Source organism: Parasteatoda tepidariorum, chromosome 1 (assembly GCF_043381705.1).
Source record: "Parasteatoda tepidariorum isolate YZ-2023 chromosome 1, CAS_Ptep_4.0, whole genome shotgun sequence".
NCBI classification, from domain to species: Eukaryota; Metazoa; Arthropoda; class Arachnida; order Araneae; family Theridiidae; genus Parasteatoda; species Parasteatoda tepidariorum.
In genome coordinates, this window is record NC_092204.1 from 77616399 (window position 1) to 77639819 (window position 23421).

Below are 23421 nucleotides of genomic sequence, written 5' to 3' on the forward strand. Positions count from 1 at the left end.
TTTTTTTTAAAAATTCGGACGTGAGAAGCAATGTAAAAAAAAAAAAAGAATAAAAAGCAATGTAAAGAAATTCTATAAAATCAATTTTTCAATATAGAAGCATTTTTTGAAATTTTGCTACTCAATATTTATTAATTATAAAATTCTGATGAAAATTTCAAGTCAACCCTTGATAATTTCCTAAAAAAATTCATCGTCTCTTAATTGTATTAGAAAAAGTCTCGAATTGTTCAATTTTGAATTTTATCAGTTTATCTTTTTGCTTTAACCATATAAAATACAAAAAAAGTAGTTAGAAATTTTTTTCCATTCATATTCAAAAATTTATAAATAATTGACTTTGTAAATTAAAGAAATTTCAACGATCGATTTTTTTAGATCTATATAACTGGAAATAAGTGCAAATTTGAATAATTGTCGTTTAGAAGTGAGCCATGTTTTGAAGATTTTACCTTTAACGCAGAAAAAGACCAGTATTTCATGCTGTACTTTATAACCATAAATTATTAAAATGCTAAATATAATATTTTTTTACTTATTTTGACCTAAAATAAAAAAAAAGTAACGAAAAAAGTTTCAAAAAAATATGCTTAATAAAAAGTCTGCGTCAAAAGGTTAACTAATTTGCTAAATATAATTTGTATTGAGTTTTCCATCATTAATATTTTTCCCTTCATCTTATCTAACTAAAATTAATAATCAACATAAAATGATGTTATCATTGCTCTTAATTACTGTACTTTTTTCATAAAACGTTTTACAATATTTGTCCTTCATACATTTCACAGCATGTTGTCTTATCAGTTTTTGCAGGGAAAAGTTAATTGGATAGAAAAAAAGGTCTCCAAAGTGTTTACTAATGATAAAACGACATAACAAAAGTAAACATCTAATTCACACAAATCTTTTGCGTTAAACAGGAAAAGCCACAGCTTGATTAATTTCCGGGTTTTACGTATAAAAAAAATTGATGCAGCATCGGATCATTGGACAAAAAATAAATGATTGAGATTATTTCTTTAAATTCACGTGTTATGCATTAAAATGAACGTCTGTCATCTGATATTTAAGATTACTGAAACATATATTCACAATGAGCATTTACATATAGTTAGCGGATATGTTTCTTAACATTTGCCTTCGTAAAACTGAATTTAAAATAACTTCCAAGCTAAGCCGAAAGATAAAACAAGACCTCTTGGCGAGCTTTCAAATCCTACTAAGTCATAATTGCATCAAATAAATCTTCAGTGGTTAGCACGACGATTATCAAATCCGGAATTTTAAATATAAAAACCGCTTATTAAAATACAAATTTATGTTTTAAGTAAGTCAAACAAAAATGTATAGAAAATTGTTGAACAGTGAACATCATTTATTGGCAAAGCGTTGATGATCTTTGATGTTAAATGATAATCGAATAAAAATAAGAAAGTAAACCATCCAGGGGCTAAACTGATAATAATTAACCTTTTAAAGCAATTCTATACGTTTCAGGTTATTTTTAACATTTAACTAATGTTCTCTTAATTGCATTAACCATATTTCGGCCAAAAACGCGTAAACGTACCATTTTAATATATATATTTTTTAATAACACTGGGACGTATATTTCTCACTAATTTTATTTTTCTGCTTTTGTCAAGGGTTCTTACGACACCCAAAAATTAATAGTAATTTATTTGAAGTAAACACTTACGGTTGAGAAATTTTAAAACTATTAAAAATTTTTTAACTTAAAACATTTGTTGAGAATTGAAATTTTTTGAAAATATATACTTATTAATTTTGAGATTTATGATTATGTTTTTATGATGGATTAAAGTTGCAAGTCTGTAAATAAAAAATAAAAACAAATACATAAGAAAAATGTTCAATTAAATGGTTTGTTCATTGATTTGGTGAATGGTGCCTTTACGCCCCATTTTACTTCTGAAATGAAATATAATTTTTTATACACGAAATTTTTTGTGCGTCTTAATTAATGTAATATAAGCATATTTTAATGAATATAATACAACATTTTACAAAATTTATATGCTTGGCCTAAAATGGATTAAATATAGATAAATAACTAAATTTTGAAAGTAACAAAATTGAAAACATTTTTAATTCGAAATAATGAAACGTTTAAAAGTATAATGACTTATTTTAATGACATATTCCGTATAGTTAAGTAAGTCATCAAACGATTGTAGGTTACTGAATAATAATAATTTTAGCATTGAAAATCATAAAATTACTTGTTTTAATAATGTTTCGTTTGTAAATAAGTCTTAATGATTGTAATACAGGCACTGAAAACAAAACTTCAGACCTACAAATATTTTTTGTTCGTAAAATTGCAAAGGAAGAAATTATATATATTTTGATATATTTGTTTCAATATACATACCTGCCAACTTTTGATTCCTTCGGAGATGATTTTCCGCAGTGGTAGTATAATGGAATTTAAGTAACAATTTTAGACAGAAACATACGCAGTACTTAAAGGCGGCTTAGGCAGACTAACATAACAGTATTACATATTGATCTACATGCTTAATTTTTTTTAAAATAGTGGTTATAAAAAAGATTATAAATTAAGTTTATAAATGCAAAAAAATGTATGGAAAGCTTACATTTTACTACCACTTTAAATATAGAAATAAAATTTTACGCCAAATGCGTAAAAGTTGGCAGGTATGAATATAGTAAATTATTTAAAACTTATATTATTAAATAATCATAAATTTTATTTTAAAAAAAAATAAGGACTTTATCAAAATGTCAGTAAAACATTTCAAATCATAAATTTTGACACAAATTTAATTCATGCTTGGTGATCCTTTAAAGAATTGCACTTAATATACATTTTAGAATTCTTATCAAATATTAAATCAAAAACGTTTCACTGTCGAGGTCACAAATTAATATTTAAACGAGGAAAAAACAAAAACGTTGAAATCTGACAAATAGTAAAAGGAATCGGATAACAAGACAGGTTTGATTTTTAAAAGAAACGAAATTGAAAGACGATTATAAGAAACCTCCAATTAAACCAGTTTTGATGTATCTGTCTTTCTACATTGTAATTTCTCAGGTTACGATATTGTTTTTGTTTTCTTCTCGTTTTAATATTAATTTGCATGTGCATACTTTGTTTTCATTTTCAGATTTACGGAACATCTTGTAGAATAAGCAGAGGAATTTGCATGAAAACCTAACTAAATACAATTGAAATAAACAAATATAGCAATTTGCAATTACTTTGGTTATGAAAAGTTTCATAAAGGAATTTAATAAAATTCAAAAACGCTACAAGTATTGAACTTTTAATTTGCTTTCTCTGTAACGAACTTAAATATCGGATATTAGACTACTGTTTCAAAGAATGTTAGTTAATCTCAGTATAGGTTAACTACTTTTTATGAAATCTCATTTTTCTGCTATTTTAAACATTCAGGAATAAACGCCAGCCTAAAGTTGGAGAAATTGGTGAATCAGCAAGTATAAGATTATTTACAGATCTACCAATTATTAAAATTATATTTTATTTTACAAAACAAACAAAACTGCAAAATATTTCTACTCCTCATTTTTTAATAATTAAACATACAAAAGTAAAATGTAATTTTAATTGTTAAGAGCGAATATTTTTAGCATGCGATAAACTACAATTCAGTTGCTAAACGAAATACATGTTTAGTTGTGGCATAAAACTAACTGCTGTATCAATAAATAACTCTGCATACATTGTAACATACAACATAAAAGAGGACTTACTTGGAAATCATCTGCGAAAATTTTGACTGAATTCATTTTTATATTATGAATCCAATTTTCTTCAAAATTAGATATATCTTGGTTCTCAAATGAAAATTTAGAAAAGAAAACGTACAAAATAGTTCTGTATGAGAAACGAAAAGAAAAAAAATCTATTTAGTTATTTTTAACGAATTACTTTGAGAAAAATTTAAGAGCTAGAAAAACACAGCAAAATTTTGTGAATGCAATGCAAAAATCTAGCGGTTTCGGGTATTCATTTCAAATTAATTTGACGGCTGCTTTAAGTGGGTTTATCTAGGGATTAAGGTAATATTTCCATCATCATCGAAATATATCTGGGCGCCTGGGTCCGTTAGCGGCCTTTTTCCCATTCGTCTTGTATTGTGGTCTTTAAGGTGGCTCTTTCTGGTAATTGGAATGCAATTGGAATAAAAGGAAATTAAATATTTTGTATTTTAGTTAAAATTACGTCACTACATAAATGAATAATATTTCCAATCCAGACGTCGCAGATTTGTACCCCCGATGTCGTTGAAGATTCCTATTTCATGAAACGAGAACTTTACATACGGTCTAGTCAATGCGTTCATAGTCGTGTTTATCCACCAAATGCAGGTAGAGGGTTCGATTCTTATCATAATCCTGGATGCATCTCTTATTCTGTCTTTGTGATGGAGTGTTTGGCGATATAATAATTCCACCATATGATCTGTAGTATGGAGGAAGCGGGTTCAAATACCTCCCCAACTCATTACGTATCTGTGTGCTATCCTTCTATAAATTGTGTAATCTGTCTTTCAACTTGGAAGGGTTTGGAAGCCGTTCTTTGTAGCACACAAGCCTGCATATATGTATGGTCCCGCAGTGGATTGATCGTTAAGACACGGTTCCCAGCAGATCACCGAAGTCAAGCATCACTGGCTGCGGTCAGTGTGCGGGTGGGTGACCACTTGGATCAGTCTGCGTAGGGACCGAGGGTGTGCGGTATTGGTCCTCGTTAAACTGTTCTACCGTAAAGTGCTCGACTTCGCGTGCAGGTCGTCTGGCTACCGAAGCGGGGGTGCCATCCCCTCTGCAGAGGATCAAAATTGCAATGGCGTGTCTTCGAATCATCCTCAGGGATGTTTCCCAGACCATCGCCAATAGCCCATTGTACAGCTCTAGTGCGACGTAAATGAACAACAACTTTTAAAAAAAACTGCATATACGTATGTGTAACCATATACATAAATAAGTGAGATCCATTGAAATAGCGGTTTATAAACGCATGTCAAATAGAAGAAAAGAAAACACCCATTAGAGAAGTACAGCACAAATATATATTTAGGGTTATCGTGGGATTCGAACCAACTACCTCCATGTTTCAGAGCGTTTGGTAAAACGGCAATACTACTCAACGAGGGAGGTCTCTTAAATGAATAACATAGAGTTCGTGGGGCCTCCCTGGTCGAGCGGTATCGCCTGCCAAACGCTGTGTGAAGAGTGGAGGTTGCTGGTTCGAATCCCACCGTAACCCTCTATGTTATTCTTCGTAGTGCCCTTCTCTGAATTGTGCTCTCTGCTCATCTACTTGGCAAAGGCTTATAAACCTAAATTGGCACACCTAGCAAATGTATGTAATAATTTCAATAAAGCAACAATAGAGTTCGTCGTATCTCCTATCCATTTTAATACAATTCGTAATTCGTTATCGATTGATTGATATGTTCATTTACGTCGCACTAGAGCTGCACAATGGGCTATTGGCGACGGTCTGGGAAACATCCCGGAGGATGATCCGAAGACATGCCATCACAATTTTGATCCTCTGCGGAGGGGATGGCACCCCCGCTTCGGTAGCCCGACGACCTGCGCGCGAAGTCGAGCACTTTACGGTAGCACAGTTTAACGAGGACCAATACCGCACACCCTCGGTCCCTACGCAGACTGATCCAAGTGGTCACCCACCCGCACACTGACCGTAGCCAGTGATGCTTGACTTCGGTGATCTGCTGGGAACCGTGTCTTACCGATCAGTCCACTGCGGGACCGTAATTCTTCATCAATTCACACTATGTAATGAAATGTTTTGATTTTGATTTGGTTGTAATCGTCACACTGGAGCTACACTAATCATTACTGTAATGAAATGCGTCTTAGTGTCAGAATAAAATTTAAAATAAAAGAAAGAAAAAAGGTTGGAAAGCAATCGTAAATAGCAAAGTAAGTTTATAAGTTTCCTTTTCTATTTCTAAGTTTAATAATGCGTCAAAAACATGCTTAGAAGACAGTGATTATGCCTTAATTTGTACACAATTTGTTAATTTGGTCAGATGGATAACTGCAAAGTATTATAATCATGCTTAATTTTAAAGTGTTCTTTTCTACAGAAGATTTGTTTTATAAAGATTATTGCTTTAAAATTGTATTTTATGATAATTATTTATACTTACAGTTTGAAAAATCACAATCAGGATTACATCAATTATAATTTTTTTTTATTTGAAATAGTCTTACAATTTGTTATTAATCTAATTGTTCTAGAATTTTTTTTGCATATTAATTAAGATATAGTAAATGATGGTGTATAAAATATTCTGTCTGTGCATTAATAGAAATAACTACAAAGTGTAATTCACCTGCCCTTTACCATCCTTAAACTGCCCAGGGAACTAAGTTTGATAATTGAAATATTCGATTTGAAAACCATCACGATCAATTTTTAGAAATGTTACTGAACTGACAAAAACATCTGTCATTCATTTAATTGAATCTGTATAAAAAATTTTGTTTCTGAAAAGAACTTAGGCAAATCATTTTTTTTTTTATGAAATAGTTTGCTTCATAAAAAAAAGTTATTGGTTTTTCCTTTAATTTAAGCTGAAGTGTTTTCAGAGAAAATCTAGTTTTGACATGAACAAAGAAAGCTAAGCTTAAATTGATTAGAGAAAGGCCGGTTTCTTCCTTTTATAAAAATCTGTATTTTAGTAAAATTAAAAAAAAAAAGACATTGTTTTCAAGTTTTTAAAATATTATTTATGACAGATTATCATTATGGCTAAAACTATAAACATGACAACTAAGGAAAAGACGATCACGTTTCATGTAAAAGCTATATACACACATACGAATTAAGAGCTTACATAGTTCGTAACATTTTAGCATCAATTAAGATGATGAAAATGCTAAAAATATTAGAAACTTTCGTTATTGTTGAATGAAATGTATAAGATATTTTCGTAAACACCTAACAGTGAAAAATCTGCAAAAGGATTAGTTACAACAGGGCTGCCCAACTGCAAAGAGCCCACGGGCCAGAATTCCGGTCACTAATCACCTGGCTGGCCGCAGTTTGAAAAAGTTGAACAATAACCTCTTATACAATAACAATTAATAGTTGAATTATTAATTATAAAACAATGGAACAGAAGGATTATAAAACAATTTGCTTACATTTTAATGGGAAAACAAAGGCCGATCAGCCTAAATAAGAAGTTGGCTGGCCGCATGCGCCCCGCGGGCCGACAGTTGGACAGCCCTGAGTTATAACATAGAAACTTTTGGGTAGTAATTTTAAAAACATTTCACTCACTGGCGGTTCTGCATGTAAAAAGTCACATTTTAACCTGCAGTCTTCTCCGCATAGCAAAATCGTTTTTTCCATATTAGATAGGGAAATAATGAATTGGGGATAAACATTCTCCCAATTTCGCCCATTTGATTAACCGCCAGTGGGTTAATTTCCGAAGAAATTATTTTTCATATTTATCAGCATAAAGAGAAATTTCTTTTTGAATTGTTATTGATTTAAAATTTAAATCTAGCTTTTCACTTTGACTTAAATACTATGAAGTTTTACGATATTTTTACTAATTTTAGTCACTACAAATATGTTTCTGTTGCTGCCTAAAATCATCAAATTGGTTCGCTGGTTTTAAATAATGAAATCACTTTTTTGCATATTTTTCTACAGATTATCACTTTTTAGGATTTGGAGAGTTTGGGTATAAATTTTTATAAGTAGTTTCATTAACGTAATATGGCTTTGGTATTAAAGAAGATGCTGTGTTTCGGATAGGTAATAGTATCCCGACAGTTTTTATAAAAGCGTACACTAACGAATAGTTTAAATAAGTTTAAAAAAATTCTGGAACCAGGATTTCTGTGCTTTTTATTAAGAACGCTTACATTATTCTTTTCAGCTTAGAAAGTAAAGTTTGAAAAATATATTATTTAATGTGCAGACCAAATAAATAAAGAATCATTTGAAAAAATTTTACTTTAGTGATTGATTTTCACGTATCAACAAGCAAATTTAATGATACGTGAAAATCAATCACTAAAGTAAAATTGATAGACCATAATTATGTAAAAAAACAATGTTAAATTATAAAATATCTTTAAAAAAAGAAATCAGACACAAATACTTTCTTTGGATAAAAGTACTATTTTTCGGAAGTACTTAAATATACTGCAATTATGCTCACATGCCGTACTACGATTTTGCTGTACTTATAGTAAAATATCTTACTGATTTGAATATTTAAATAGTTTTCATTAGCTTAACTTGTTATTTATTTTCTATGTTATAAAAATGGTTAAACACGTAGTGATACTATGAATGATTAGTTGATACTAACGTAATCAGATGTACTTAATATCGTCTTTGAGTACTTTTAACAATGAAGTTTTCATTCACATTATGGAGCTTATAATTGTTATAGATCAAGTAAGTGTACCTAATGAGCAGCAGTTAAAAAAAATAAAAATAAAAAGCAGCTAAATCCAAAATGCCTTGACTTAGAACTTGATAAATTGCCAACGATGGCACGATTTCAAGATGATGTTGCTTTTAGCTTGCCAAGACAAGTAATAGAATGATTTGAATGACTTGTTTTCAGAAAAATTCTGAAAAGAAATACCGAAAATCATTAATAATAATAATAATAAAAGTTCTTTTTTTTCAGTCCGAAATCTAATATGTTAAAAAAAACGCAACAAAAGATAACTGTTTAAATTGGACCGAAACCAATTGTGAGAATAACGTTTGAAGAAATGAATTTCATAAAGTTCTAAATTTTAATTTATGTAATGTCTTAAAAAGTAAAATTTTTATTTTTATTTTTCAGTTAATACAGTACAATTTCATTTCATTTTGCGTATTTAAAACTTTAATTGCATATAAATATTTTTGACAAGTTTATGAACTAGATATGTACTAAATATGAAATTTAATTAAAGGATGACCGAATCAGCTTTTTTAAATGACCAATAGTTTGTTATATTGTAATAATGCTTCCGGTATTTTCATAGCTTATTTTTAATTTGAGATTATTTAATTTTTTACTCATTAATTTTTAAAATATTTTAAAAATAAACATTAAAGGCAGTGATTAAATAATACCATAATTTTTAGATTTATCCCAGTAACAAGAAGCGGGTAGCTGCATGGGATGAACTTAAAAACTTGTTGAAAAGAACATATTAAGTAATATTTTTTCAAAAAAAAGTTATTTCGTAAATAGTACTTATAGCAGAGTGTCCCGTCTAATGCCATGCCCCCCCCCTTTCACCATTGCTATATAACGATTTCTACTGTATTACAAGTTTCAAAGTAAAAATATACATTCATTTATTCATTTAGATTTCGGAAACATCAATTTTTTTTAGATAAACAACTTAAACTACAGAAATTGCTGAATTTAAAGTGTACATATGTATTCATAATGCTTATGATTATCTTGGTAATTCATAAAATAGAATTTAAATAAATGCCGAAGACCGGAAGAACAGCACCAGATAAAAAAATTCGCGCACATCCACTCCCCGAAAAAAAAAAACTTTGTAAATTGAGCTTTTATTTTGAAATAATAAACTCTAAATTTACGAATAAAACAAAAGATGATATTTGACAATCCCACGTTGTATACTTCAAAATAATTGCATAATCATGTGCATAAATTATAATTATGAATACTAATTAATACCGAAAATTTAATCCTTATCAAAAAAAATTTCAAGATGCACTTTGTTCTTAAAAATATAAAGAATGCTAGAATGCGTCCAGATCTAACAATAAATGCATACTTAATATTAAAAAAATTACATTTACTTGAAAAATTAAAAAGGGGAAAAATGTTTACTTGTGTGTTTCAAGAGTTTGAAAACAGGCGCTCATTCTCAGAATCCGCCAGATAATACCAGACCAGGAGAGTTAGGAGAAAAAAACAAGTTAGGAATTTATTTTTTTTTACAATTTATTGAACAATTCATTCCCTGAAATGCATACGCGATAAATATTTTTCAAAACCTCTCCAAACATTGCACTTGAAGAAAATCAACAGTACAAAAAATAGAAAATTTTCTTTCAGTTATTTCCCCGGAACTTTTATTACCGTTTCATTGTTGTTTTTCACGCATATTTTCTACATAAATACTTTCTGGTGCTTAGGTTTGTGGTCTTACTTAATAGGTATGACTGAGTACATTCCCCCCCTCGAAATTATAAAATTCCTCCTAGTTTCAAAACCCTGATCAACACGTAATTTCTTTTTCTATCTTATTTTTATATATTTAAAATAGTCTACCTTATTCTGTTGCACTAAAATTTATAATTAATTTAAATAAGTAGCAAACTCAAATATTTTAATTGACCAATCTTCGTGCTCATTGTAAAAGATAAAACTTAAGCTTCATTCATCTAAAGTAAAAATATTCGATTTTAAGGGGAGAGTTAAACATAGAAGAATATTCCACTATGCTAAAGAAAATAATCAGTGCCCTAACATTTCTGAAAGCTTCGGTATTTCTCGTAAAAAAATAGTACATTGTCATTAAAAAATTAAACATATAAAATCTTAATCTTGTCGGGAAATTTTTGTTTCCTTTCAGGAATATTTTAGTAGCACCACATTGCCATTACATTGCGAATGAAACATTGATATTCGAGAACCATCAACAATTTAAACCAATTGGAATCCAACTTGCTCAGCTGTCATTTGAAATTTCCCCAGGATGCTTAAATAAAATCGTTAATATTAAACGCACTCAAAAGTCTAGTCCACTTGAAAATTCGATGAACTTATGTTCGAATTGTGTCCCATGGGCAACGAGGTTTCTCTTAAATCTATGGCTATGGATCGATAAAATAGAGAAACATAACACAAGGCTTGAGAACGAGAAATTGGGTTAGTTTTGTTTACAGCGCCAATATTATCCGTTTTAACAATATTACCTCCGAGTAAGTGATAGGGTTCGTAAAAATTCTTTTTTGTGCTTTATCTTATTTTTGAATTCTTGAGAAAATACGATTAAAATTGGCGCAATTTTAATTTTATGAAAGATTTTATTCATGATTTCATTGTGTTGCGGATTTTTATTTTTTAAAATTTAATTAGCATAGGAATTTGAATTCTTTGAGCTATAAGGAAGAGATGATACCTAACACAAGAATCGAAAACAACGAGCAGTTAGATTAGTACTGTTTTACTGTATCAGTATTATCACTTTTAACAAGAATACCATTTTAACGATAATGTGATGGGGCTTTTAAAAAATGTTTTAACCTCCTTTTTGAATTCTTCGCAGAATAAAAATAAAAACGACGTAGTTTTAGTCTCATTAGAGATTAAATAATATATTTGATTGATAATTTTCGACTTCAACTCGTGTTCTTTTTTTACTATTTTAACGTTTCTAGTGTTCGTTTAAAATTGTAAGAACTTAAGGTAATTGATCAAATGAATTTTTCAATGATTAAATAAAGTTCGTGATTCTATTTTTTTTTGCTTTCATTAGAGTTTTTTTTATTCCACTAACTTCAAAGTTATAGTTTAAAAATGTATGATAATTAAATCATCAAAAATAAAATAACATTCTTGATTGTTAGTTTTTCACTTCAATTAGTGTTCTTTATTCGTTATTCTTCAAATTTCTAGTGCTCATATAAAAATGTAAAAATTAAAGTAATTTATTCATCTGAGATTAAACAAAATTCTAGTTAATTTTTTCTTAATTATTCTGACCTCTAGTGATATTTTAATAAAGAATGAAATAAGAGAACTAAATAATCAATTATTAAAAAATATTCTTGAATGATTTTTATTTTATATTATTATTTTAAGTTCTAGCGTTCGATTAAAAATGAAAATTTAAGAGAAAACTCGTAAGAAAAATGCGCTTTTTTGGATCGATAAAACAGGGATGCAAAACACAGGGTAAGAAAGAAAACTAGCTGTTTGGTAAGTGATGTTAATAGCTTTTGCATTTTGTATTATCCATATTTAACACTAACTTCATTTATAAGTAATGGCAAAATAGTAAATTTCTAATTTATTTTCCCGTTTCCAGTGTTTATTAAGAAATTCTCATTAAATTAAAAATAAAATTAATACGAAATTCTAAATTAATTTTGATTTGTATTCATTTTTCCCTTATTTATTTTTCTTTAAAAAGTAGCAATATAAAGTAAATTCGTGAATTTATGATTACTATAAAATACTCTCAATATGTCGCTATAAGCATTTTGAGTATCCTAAATTGCAGCAAATAAAGAAGCTAACATTGAAAAAAGATTCTAAAACTTTTTAAAATAAACACATTAATTATAATTTACATTAGTTTGACTTTAAATTTGAAATTTTTTGTGAATGTTTTACTCGATTTTAGGGCTTAAAAGGCAAGCGTATTCATATTAAAATATGTTAAGTGTGTTAGTAAATAAGAATGTTAGTTATGATTTTCTAAATTTATTTCTTTAAAACTGTTTTTTGCTGTTTTCAAAATTACGAAATGGTTATAAAATATAAGAATTAATTATAAAGTCAAAAATAAATATAAAAAGAGAATAAATTTATAATTAATTAAACTTTCAACATCTATCACACAGATATAATTTTAAACGATTTTACTTCTTGTTCATGGGATACATAGATTAAAATAAAATAGGAATTTATATATAGCAGATGCATTTTTATGTTTTTTCTTTTAACTATGTTAAAACGCAAACAGAAGTCGAGCCAACGAAAACAAACGCACTCCACCCACTATTCAACCAACCAGAGCACAGGATAGCCCACAGAAATATTGAAACACGCAAACAATATTCCGAAGAACGAAACCGCGACAGTATTTACATCAGACGATTTTTCCCCATCTCTCGTTTCTCCTTTAAGAGCTTCCTGCATTAAAACGATACCAAAAAGATTATTCCAAATTATTAATTTATAATCATTTACCTTAACTTCCACTTCTTGTCCGGGGAATGTATCATCCTGTTCAGACATGATTTGTTATATCGAAGATTCCACACAACAAGGAATGAAAAAGGAGAACACTTAAAAAGGGAATAAAAACGAGCAGATTTTGAATAAAAACAAAAAATTCAACCACACAGAAAAAGAAGACCGTAATCACTAGCCTGCTCCTCTCATAAACAGCACAAGTCGATCCACAACGCCCAACATCCAAACGATCAACACACAGGGTTGCTAACTCCGTTAGTTTTGGCGTCCATTTTCCGCGCCAATTTCCTTATAAAGGAGTTTTTATTTCAAGAACAATTATTATCCAATTTACATGTCAACGCAATACATTGAGAAATAAAATGATTTTTAATATAGCATAAAACCTTATCTAATTTAACTAATAATACATATCTGTTTAAAAAGTTACTTAATGGGAGATGGTAATTACTGGTCAAGTAAAAAATAAGTTAGAAATAAAAATAAAATAAGTGTAATTTATTAAAAGATTGAATTAGTTTAAATCCATAATTATTTTGTAAAATATACAAATATAGGAAAATAGATTTACATGAAAATTTTACTCTAACAATTTTATTGTGTTTTATGAAGAAAATTTAGTTTAAAACGATATCTTTAGATACTAGATAAGGATAAGTTATTTATTGAAAGATTTAATAAGAACAATATTCTTTAAAATATACAAGCATTGGAAAAATATTCAAATTGAAATTTAACTCAAAGTTAATTGTGTTTTATTCTAATCAAAATTAGGTGACACACTTTTTAATTACAAACTAAAAAGAAAGAAATAGAAATTTTTAAATAAAGATAAGTATAATTTTTTGAAAAATTTAGTTACTTCAATAAATTCGAAATTATTCTACTTTTACTATTAAGTTGAATTTACATACTTTGTGCAATTTTTACTTTGCTTTCTTAACAGCTCAACTCTTACTGAACTGTAATAAAACGCTCATCAAATTCTCGAAAAGAATTAATATTATATTTGTACTATCTTTTTTTTGTAATGATTATTTCAGTAACAGTTCCCCTTTACAAAAATATTTGTCTAATTGTTTGTAATATTTCACAGTTATAAGTATTACGAGCATATTATGATCTAATTTTTGGAGTAAAGAGTCAAGCAAATCTGCAAAACTATCTTCGCCTCCGACTCCACTACCCAAATCACACTGAGAAAATTTAACGAATGAAAGAACCTATTCTCGTGAAAAAACTAACTTAAAAATATTCGTAGTTCTTTGATAAATTAAAAACTTTAAATTGTTGATCTCATTTTTTACATCCAAATCTAACTTAGATTTTAATAATGTGCAAGTACAGATTTTTATTGTTAACTTAAAACATTAAATAATACATGTCAATTTAAAATATTTATAATTCTCAGTTTGTATATTTTTGCTAGAACTAAACTTTCATGTATAGAGTAGAATACAATAATAACACATGCGTAAATTCCAGACAATTAAATCTATAATTACTTCAATAGCAATGATTTTTATAAGTCATTCCTTTCTAGCGCTTAATGAACCTACTTTCAACAAAATAATTACTTTCTAAATATTACTTCTAACTATATTACTTTCTAAAATAATCTCATTGTAGTTAACAAAGAATTGCTTCAATATTTTTATGAAAGGTAGATATTAAGTGAAATTTTTTATGCAAGTAATCCATTGATTAGTCCATAAATAAATTTCATTAAATTTGGAAGATTGATTAGTATTCTTCGATTTCTAATTTCCCGTTTTATTCTGCTAATTACATTTGCATAAAGAAATTATTATTCTGACTTTCGCTTTTTCTTTAAGTCGTAAATTTCAGCAAATCGTGTCAAATAAACCAGAACGTTTTTCTAATTAATCTTATTTTTTTCTCTATAGTTATCTAAAAATAGAGTTCGTTAACTAGGCACCCCTTAGAAGTTTCCATTAACGCATGTAAGTAACTAATGTATTGGATGTTTTAATAGATGCTATATACTCTATATTTAACAGAATGACTACTATATTTCCCCTTGAAGATGGGCTAACCGTAGAAGATTTTCGTGGTTTTCCACTCCATGTAACGCCCTACTTGGTTAGTTCCATCAAAAAGTCCTTAACGAAGGCTAGTATTGTCCCAATGTTTGATCTGGAAGTTTTCTTGTCTTCTGGGATATATTCAAAATTACGAGGATATGGAATTGAGCATTGACAGTCGTAAACTCATAATTGGGTTAACTGTTCAACGCCGGTTATAAAGTAAAATAACTACTATACTGAGCAGTCGTAGCTTTCTAGTGATGTGACTAGGTTCGAATCCTAGCGATGGCTGTTCTATTCAAAATCTGCTTCCGGCTTGCATCGACCTCAATGCGTTGTGCTGATGTTAAATATCCTCTAGCCTCCCATTAAAGAGTCCCAGGCTATGGCTCATTAATTACTGCTTCAGACTCGCACAGATCACAATGCTGTCATAAATTATTCCCAATGATATTTATTACTTTCCCGTTATCGTCAGGCTAACAGTGGGAAGATTTCGTCCTTTTTTCTTTCCATGTAATACAAAGAGTTAGTTCAGTCAAATGTTCTCCACTAAGCCGAATATTTTACAATGCTTGGTGTTGGAATTTTTATTGTCTTCTGAGTTGAGTTCAAAATTAGAACACTACAGAGTTTATCATAAATCTAATGTGGATTGTTTGATTAACGCCAATGATAAAATAAAACTACAGTACAATACAATGCGAAACACTATTTTATTATATGCAATATTATACATCGCGCAATAACATGTTATACACTGATATATGTAAAATTTATATACCATGCAGTATATAAATTTTATACTATTTTGCTCTACATTATATTATACACTCTGCTATACTATTCATTATACTTTATACAATACATTACACTATTGCAATACATAACAATACTTCTTCCTTACTTCACAGTGATCGATTTTCATTATAATAAATTTATAATATTTATTAAATAAATTTGATCACAATGTGTCTCCTTATAACGTTCCTTAAAAACATTTTCTTTTTCTAAAATGGAAATTAATGAGTACAAATACACATGATACACTTAGCATACAAATACACATGATGACTCCTTATGATGATATATCATGTCATGCTTAGGAAACTAGGTATTTATTTTCACCTGGCTTCAAAGCTAGTTACAAAGTTTGTCAACAGATGGAATGGATGTTTGGAAAAACTATACAAAAGGGTTTTCTGCTATAGGTACCACCATTCCATCTGAAATATTTTTACGATCTTCAGTTTATTTGCTTTTCTAACTTCAAAATTTCAATTATTTGCTTTTCTAACGTCAAAAATTTTAAAGTGGTAGTTATTTTGATAAACATTGTTTCATAGTTTTTTAAGGTATTGGCGCTATATGCTGCCAAGGCTTATAACAAACTTTTAAACTAACTGAGAATAAATACTTCTTCTTTCCTAAGCAGAAAACAACAACCAAATATTTCTAATGACTTTTGAAAGTGATTTTTAATACAATCGGACACTGGGAAGAAAAATATTGAGAGATTTCATTTGATCACTCAAGTCAAATGCTGACCAGCCTAGTAATGACCCCATAACCAGCGTAGTTTCCACAGCTACATCGATTTTGCCCGCACCCCTTCATTTTTCATTTTATCCGTTGGTACTTGTCATTTTTTTCCTATTCATTTACTTATACTTCATTCTTTCAAGTTTGTTCCATTCAAGAATGCGCTGGTTTGTTCGGAACAGGATGTTGACTATATTTAATTTTTATGAACATGGATAGAAATTTCAACGAAATTTTGACAATAAGATCTTTAGTTTAGCTATGAATTTTTATTATCTGAATAATCCCAAGAAACTGAAGCTGGAAGATATACTTGATCATGTGAAAACTCAATTTGCTTCGAAAAATACAAAGATGATAAAATTCGACATGTTTCAAGCACTCAAATATAGGCGAATTATTTAAGAAAAAAAAAGAGCTTTAACACAGAAAGCGAATAGTTGTCAACGAAAAAAGTTAAGTCAAAGGTGAAAAAAAATAGAAAATACCAGACACAAAAAACGTTATACAGTCAAACAGAAAATGAAAAATTAATCTGGCGAGTCTTGAGAATGGATGCCTATTTCTGAGCGCTCGAATCATGTCGACTTTTACTACCTTCATATTTTTTGAAGAAAAAGAGGCCATTACATTACCAAGTAGGAATTGGTACATTTTATTTAAAGGCACTCTACTGAAAATTATTTCTATGAACGCATTTTATTAAAAATCATTTTATTTAATACTATAGTATTTATAAGCAATAGCATTCTAAATATTTCGTTATTATCATAATACATTTTATTCATAAATATTCAATTTATCAATCAATGAGTAATCTTAAATTTCAAATTGATAAATAAGCATCGTTCAAATAAAATGGAAATACTCAACTGTATTTTTTTACAATAAGCACACAATATATCTGTATTATCAGTTTCTAGACACTCGAAATCTAAACACTATAAACAATGATATATAATGTTATTGCTTATAGTTTGAACACCAAAACCAATATCATTTTTGTTATCATAATACATTTTATTTCTAATATTCAATTTATCAATCAATAAGTAATCTTCAATTGCAAGTTGACACTTTATTAAAGAATTGATAGCTAAACATAGTTAAAATAAAATAAAAATACTTAATTGCATTGTGCACAAGAGAGACACTATATATATATATATATCTTTTATCAGTTCTTACACACTCTAAATCAAATTGCATCTCTTTTATTATTTTGATTCCTATAGTAAGAAGATATTTGCACCTTATCTTTGCTTTCTATCAAATATCAAGAGCAAACGAAAAAGTGATTTATTTGTTGGTAATGGAGTTAGTAATATTCCTTTGTAATGTACTGAAACACGTAACTTCTCTGGAACGTGAACTGTTGTATGCTGACGGAATTTGTTTTTATTGGAAACGTTTCTAAAATGGAGTTTATAAGAGCAAATATTCCACGGAAATATGAAGATTTAGTACGATCTAACTAGCACTATAGAGATAGAAAATTTTATAGCGTTTGAAAAGAATTTACTGTTTAGCAGTAATGCTTCTAAAACTTAATACTATTCATGGGATTTCACAAAATACTTAGTAGTAATGTGGTATTTATTTTATTTACTACGTACTTGCTTTTATTTATTATTAAACATAAAAATATATCCTTACAATTTACCTTCTTTATAAGTATGTATGACTTTCAGTGTCATCTCTTATTGTGGTGGTGTCCAGTGAGTGTTGTGGTAGTCCATCCTTTTACCTTCTTTAACTTTTGCTGGTGGGGTGTTATGATAAATTTTGGCAATGCTAGGGACTTTGTATTATTTTTTTGTCTCCTAGTTCATTTTTTTTTCTTGTTTTTGCATCAGACTTAGATTCTAGAGCTGCATGGTTTACTTTTGTAGCCTTCAATATGTAATGTCATAGATTTTTCTTACTTCTTTAAATTAAGCGCAGAATAGCCACACCTGACTTTAGTGTTATTAAAATATTATTCAACTTAATCTGATCATATTTTTTTTGCACCTAATCATAATTTTTTTTGTTGCATTGAACTCTTTTTTAGTTATGTAACAGAATTTTCATATGACCTGAGTATTTAATACTTCAGTTTACATTGAACTATAGAATTAGATTATCGTATTAATTTATCCTTAAGTCGATAAAGAAGCTAATTTGGTACTTACATATTATCTCGTCGACCGTTTTCGCCAACATTGAGCCAAAGTCATTTTGGTATCTTTTGAATTTATTTTACTATAGTTGTTGATTGTAAAAAAAATCGACATGATACAAATATAACGTATTTCATGCAAAAACTGAAATATCGTTTAACATTGTTTCAAAGTTTATTTTCAGAATTATCATAAGAAATCGAAAGGATAGTTAATTTTAACATTTAACATAGTTAAGTACTGTTAATTTCAGGAAATTAACCCAAAGATAACGCCATAAATAGAGGGAAGGATATTTTTCAGTTCGTTAATATCTAAATCCAAATTATTGAAAAACATCACGGATAAAAGTAATACAAACATGCATGAAATTTATTTGTTTTACTTGAAAAAAACTGAAAAATAAAATCTTTAAAAATCAAGTCCCTGGGATAATCGTTTTTATATTTACTTGGATTAAACGGGGACGTATGTTAACTCAGTAATGGTTAACACTTTGAATATATTCAGAATTTAATTCAACCTAAAACATTCACTTAATATACTTTCATTGAGTCTTTTTCTACTTTTTCCTCAAGAAATATTCAATCGATTTTTTTTTAAATTTCGAATTTTTATTAAAAAGTAATTGATGATGCTAAAATTTGTATACCTTACAGTTCAAACATTTATGCATCATTACTAATTTACTTCGAACAAAATAAATACAAATGGTTAAAAATAATTTCAAATAAAATTTTGTTAAACATGTTTCAAAAATGAGTGTCTTAATTTTTCGATTGGATTAGTTCAGGAGATATGACAGAAAACGCTAAAAATAACATTAAGTTCCAAATTTTTAATGATTCACAATATTTTGAGCGTCAAAAGTCTGAATTTATCGAAAAAAAGGTATGTTTATTCAGAGAAAATATGCTTTTATGTTTAGTTAACTTAAATCATAGTTTGCACCTATTAACTAAAACATTTAAAGCACACCATTTTTGAGCCAAATTAAGTGAAAATTCGACCAAAAGTTCTGATACTTTTTGGCAACAACACAAGCAAAAATATTTGCCTTCATTATAATTTTCAAATGCTACTACTGGTGGAGTATAATTCATAATTTTCAATAAATCTTTAGATCGATTAGAATACCTCCAAAACGCAATTGCACAATACATAATTCTACTATATTTACAAATATTACAAGAACACTTAAAAAAACAACTTCCGAAACAATGTGCAATTACTGCAATAAAATGTATATTCTAAACAATAAAAAATGACGCGTTTTTAAGACCTATTTTGCCCAAGTAACATTCCATTTGAGGTCTTTTTCTCTCCAAATTGCATAAGCTTTGAAACGTAATAATAATGTGGGTTCCGTTGCCATAGTAGCAGCGTTAATTCTGAAATCACGCAGTGTGGTCATTAAGTTGGCATGAAAATATCGAAAAAGAGACACATATTCAGCCAAACAAATAAGGAAAAGCTACGTGGGGAATGACACGCAAAATATAGTCTCTACCTGACCTGAAAGCGGAACAGGCTATCCTATAATAACGAAGGGCTTTCGAAGAAAACGTGAGCTCAGCACGTACGCATCACCTTTATTTATTGTTCTAAAAAACCTCTTGTTGGTCAACTCGTTTAAATAATTTGTTTAGTCAAATTTCTGAAAGAAACAATTTTAGAGTTCAAGTTTTTTTTCAAACGGAGCAGAGAGAACTATAGAAATTAAACCCAATATAGCTTTTTGTTATTTATATTGTATATTATTCGTGGTATTAAAGCATTTGTTTAAAGAAATTTTTCTAAAAATTTAACTGAAATGCTTTTAATTAAATAAAAAATGTTATAAATCGAAACGATGTTTAATTCCATAATGGAAAAAATAGAACTGAATAACAAATAATTTACATGACTTCTTTGTCCCGCAGTGGACTGATCGTTAAGACACGGTTCCCAGAAGATTACCGAAGTCAAGCATCACTGGCTGCGGTCAGTGTGCGGGTGGGGGACCACTTGGATCAGTCTGCGTAGGGACCGAGGGTGTACGGTATAGGTTCTCGCTAAACTGTTCTACCGTAAAGTGCTCGACTTCACGCGCAGGTCGTTGGGCTACCGAAGCGGGGATGCCATCCCCTCTGCAGAGGATCAAATTTGCGATGGCTTGTCTTCGGATCATCCTCAGGGATGTTTCCCAGACTGTCGCCAATAGCCCATTGTGCAGCTCTAGTGCGAGGTAAATTAACTACAACAACTGCAACATGATTTCTTTAAGTTTAATAATAATTTAAGCTGCATGAGTTCCATATATTTAAGAAAAAATACTATCATCTGATAAAATATTTGCATAAAATGATTTGAATAAGTAAAATATAATGTCTTTTTTGTTTAAATAGCAAAAAATGTGAAATTCAAAACTTAATACACACAGGTTTTAATCGGTTCTATTCAAGTATACATGATTTCTTTCATATTGCAAGTTCCTAAAGAATATTCTTTTAAAAAAGTCGTAAATAAATAGTCAATAGTTTTGGCTAAAATTGATCTTTTTCAATGTAGAATTAACTGTAAAGACTTCTAAAAGTTAACTTCATCGTAGAATTATTATGGGAGCTATATAAGCATTCTATAAGGCTCTTTTATAAACACTCGAAAGCGTTCTAAAAGCTCCAGTTCCTTAAAAATCTCAAATTCATAAATTATATTGAAAGAAACTATTTGAAAGACATTAAAATGATTGAAAAAGATTGTTTGAAAAAGATTAAATTAACAGAAAAAGATTATTTAAATATCTTTGAATGAGATTTATGGTTAAAATAAGTTTAAATATAACACTTAAACAGGTTCAAATATGATTGTTAAGATATATTGTTTGAATTTGCTTGAATAAGATAAAGGATTTGAATATGAAATAAATTAAACGAATACGAAGAATCGATGAAAATTTATATTTTTCAGAATAATGTATTTTAAACAATTTCATAGTTTGATGTAAAAAGCATACATAAGAATTGTTTGAAACTCAAGCATAACACCTTAACAATAACACTTCAATTTTTTGATTACTGTTTGTTCTTGTGACAAGTTTTAAAAAAAATTTTAAGAAAAATTTAAAGCATGGTGTTTTTAAAAGATGAGTTAATGCATAAGGAAATATATTCTTGAAAAATTATCTAATGAATAATTAAAAAAAATATTTCAATGAATAGTAAATTATTGATTGCGAAGAAATAAAAATTGGTGAATAAAATTCTTTTTGAGTGATTAAATGAATTAATGATTAAATGAGTAAATAGACGAATGAATAAATTAATCACTAAATTTAAAGATAAATAAATGAGTTGGTTATTGAGTGACTAACTTAGTGAATAAACAATTGCATTAATGAATACTAATTGCGTGATAAATATGATGAATAAAAAGTACATTATCGAATCTTTCCGTGCGAGAGAGGCTATTCTATTTGAGTACAAGAATCAGATACTTTGAAATATTTATTTCGACATCAAAGATGTAGAAAATCTGATATCGTAATATTTTTTGCCCAAATAGGGATAATTTATGTAATAAGGAGAAACTATCAACTTCTGCACAAACATAAAAATAATTTCGATTCCTAGATAATTCGATTCCTTATAACAAAACCTGTCTTTAAGTGCTTTGGAAAATATTAATCAATTCAACTGACGGCCAAAATCGAACTAAATCGAAATATTTTCTCGCATGACAGAAAGTATTTCGAAACCTTTATGAGTTTGGAGTATTTGGTTGAGAATGATTTCAACATTTTTTTTTCGATTTCAATACAAATGAGTTGAGTTCAATAAACCCTTATTTTTTCCAATACAAAACTTTGTAGACTTAGAGTATTTTTAAAATCAAAAATTTCAAATATTTTATTTATGGCTCAAACAATTTTAACAATAGATTTTCATAATTTTTTATTTAAACAATTTTTTTAGTTATATTAATTTCTCAAATACAGAAAATATATTTACTTACTACATTAAAACATTACTATCTTTTTATCTATGAAAAATCTCCTGTATAAATTTAAAAAAATCTGATATATCATTTAAGCCAGTACAGGCAAAAGTAACTGTGTAAACTGCACTGTAAAAAATTAAAGATCAAATTACGACATAAAGTACCGGCACTTCAGGAGAATCTTCCTTAAATTCCATTTTACTGTAAAATTTATTTTTACTGTAAAATATCATGCCGTAATTTTTACAGTAATATTTATTTAACTGGAATAATTCAGTGATTTTACGTTAATTATAGCTGTAAATATTACGGTATGTCAGATTTTTTTGTTCCGTAGCATGTACCGGTAAAATTGTAGTAGAACAATTGGGCAATAGCGTAGTCCAAGCAAACACCATATATATATATACACTGGTTATCATAAATTAAGGAAAAATCACAAAAATAGCGATAACTCTTTCAAAAGTAAGCCAAACCGTGCAAAATTTGCATATGTTGTCCACTAAGAGTAGCTGAGTAAAATTGCAATATGCAAATTAGTGGCGCTGCACTCGGCTTACGTCATCTGCCTGGAGCATAAAAGTCCAAGTTTGAGAGAAAGCACACAAATTTTACTGTGATTGCGACATTGAAAATCTGAGATAGCCAATTCGTAATAATGACCTCTAGGCATCATTTGCCTGAAGAACTACGATGGAGAGC

General features: G+C 28.8%; 1 protein-coding gene and 1 long non-coding RNA gene across 4 annotated transcripts in view; one reads left to right on the forward strand and one right to left on the reverse strand.

The window, feature by feature from the left end:
* LOC107441008 (uncharacterized protein ZK1073.1) overlaps window positions 1-23421 on the reverse strand; it is a 117451-nt gene that overhangs the window by 85754 nt on the left and 8276 nt on the right. The window contains exon 1 of one of the 3 annotated variants that reach the window (XM_043043903.2): window positions 12984-13221. The exons of 1 other annotated variant lie outside the window; for it this stretch is intronic. In XM_043043903.2, coding sequence (XP_042899837.1) covers window positions 12984-13031 — 48 coding nt within the window. In that variant the 5' untranslated portion in view covers window positions 13032-13221. Of the gene's footprint in view, window positions 1-3765; window positions 4097-12983; window positions 13222-23421 lie in introns of those variants that run through there. One more of the 3 variants, XM_043043911.2, reaches the window with a different exon arrangement.
* The window catches only part of LOC122269693 (uncharacterized), a 64428-nt gene continuing 46813 nt past the window's right edge, over window positions 5807-23421 (forward strand). Inside the window, exon 1 of the long non-coding RNA XR_011637096.1 lies at window positions 5807-5970. This is a non-coding gene — a long non-coding RNA (uncharacterized lncRNA). The remainder of the gene's footprint in view (window positions 5971-23421) is intronic.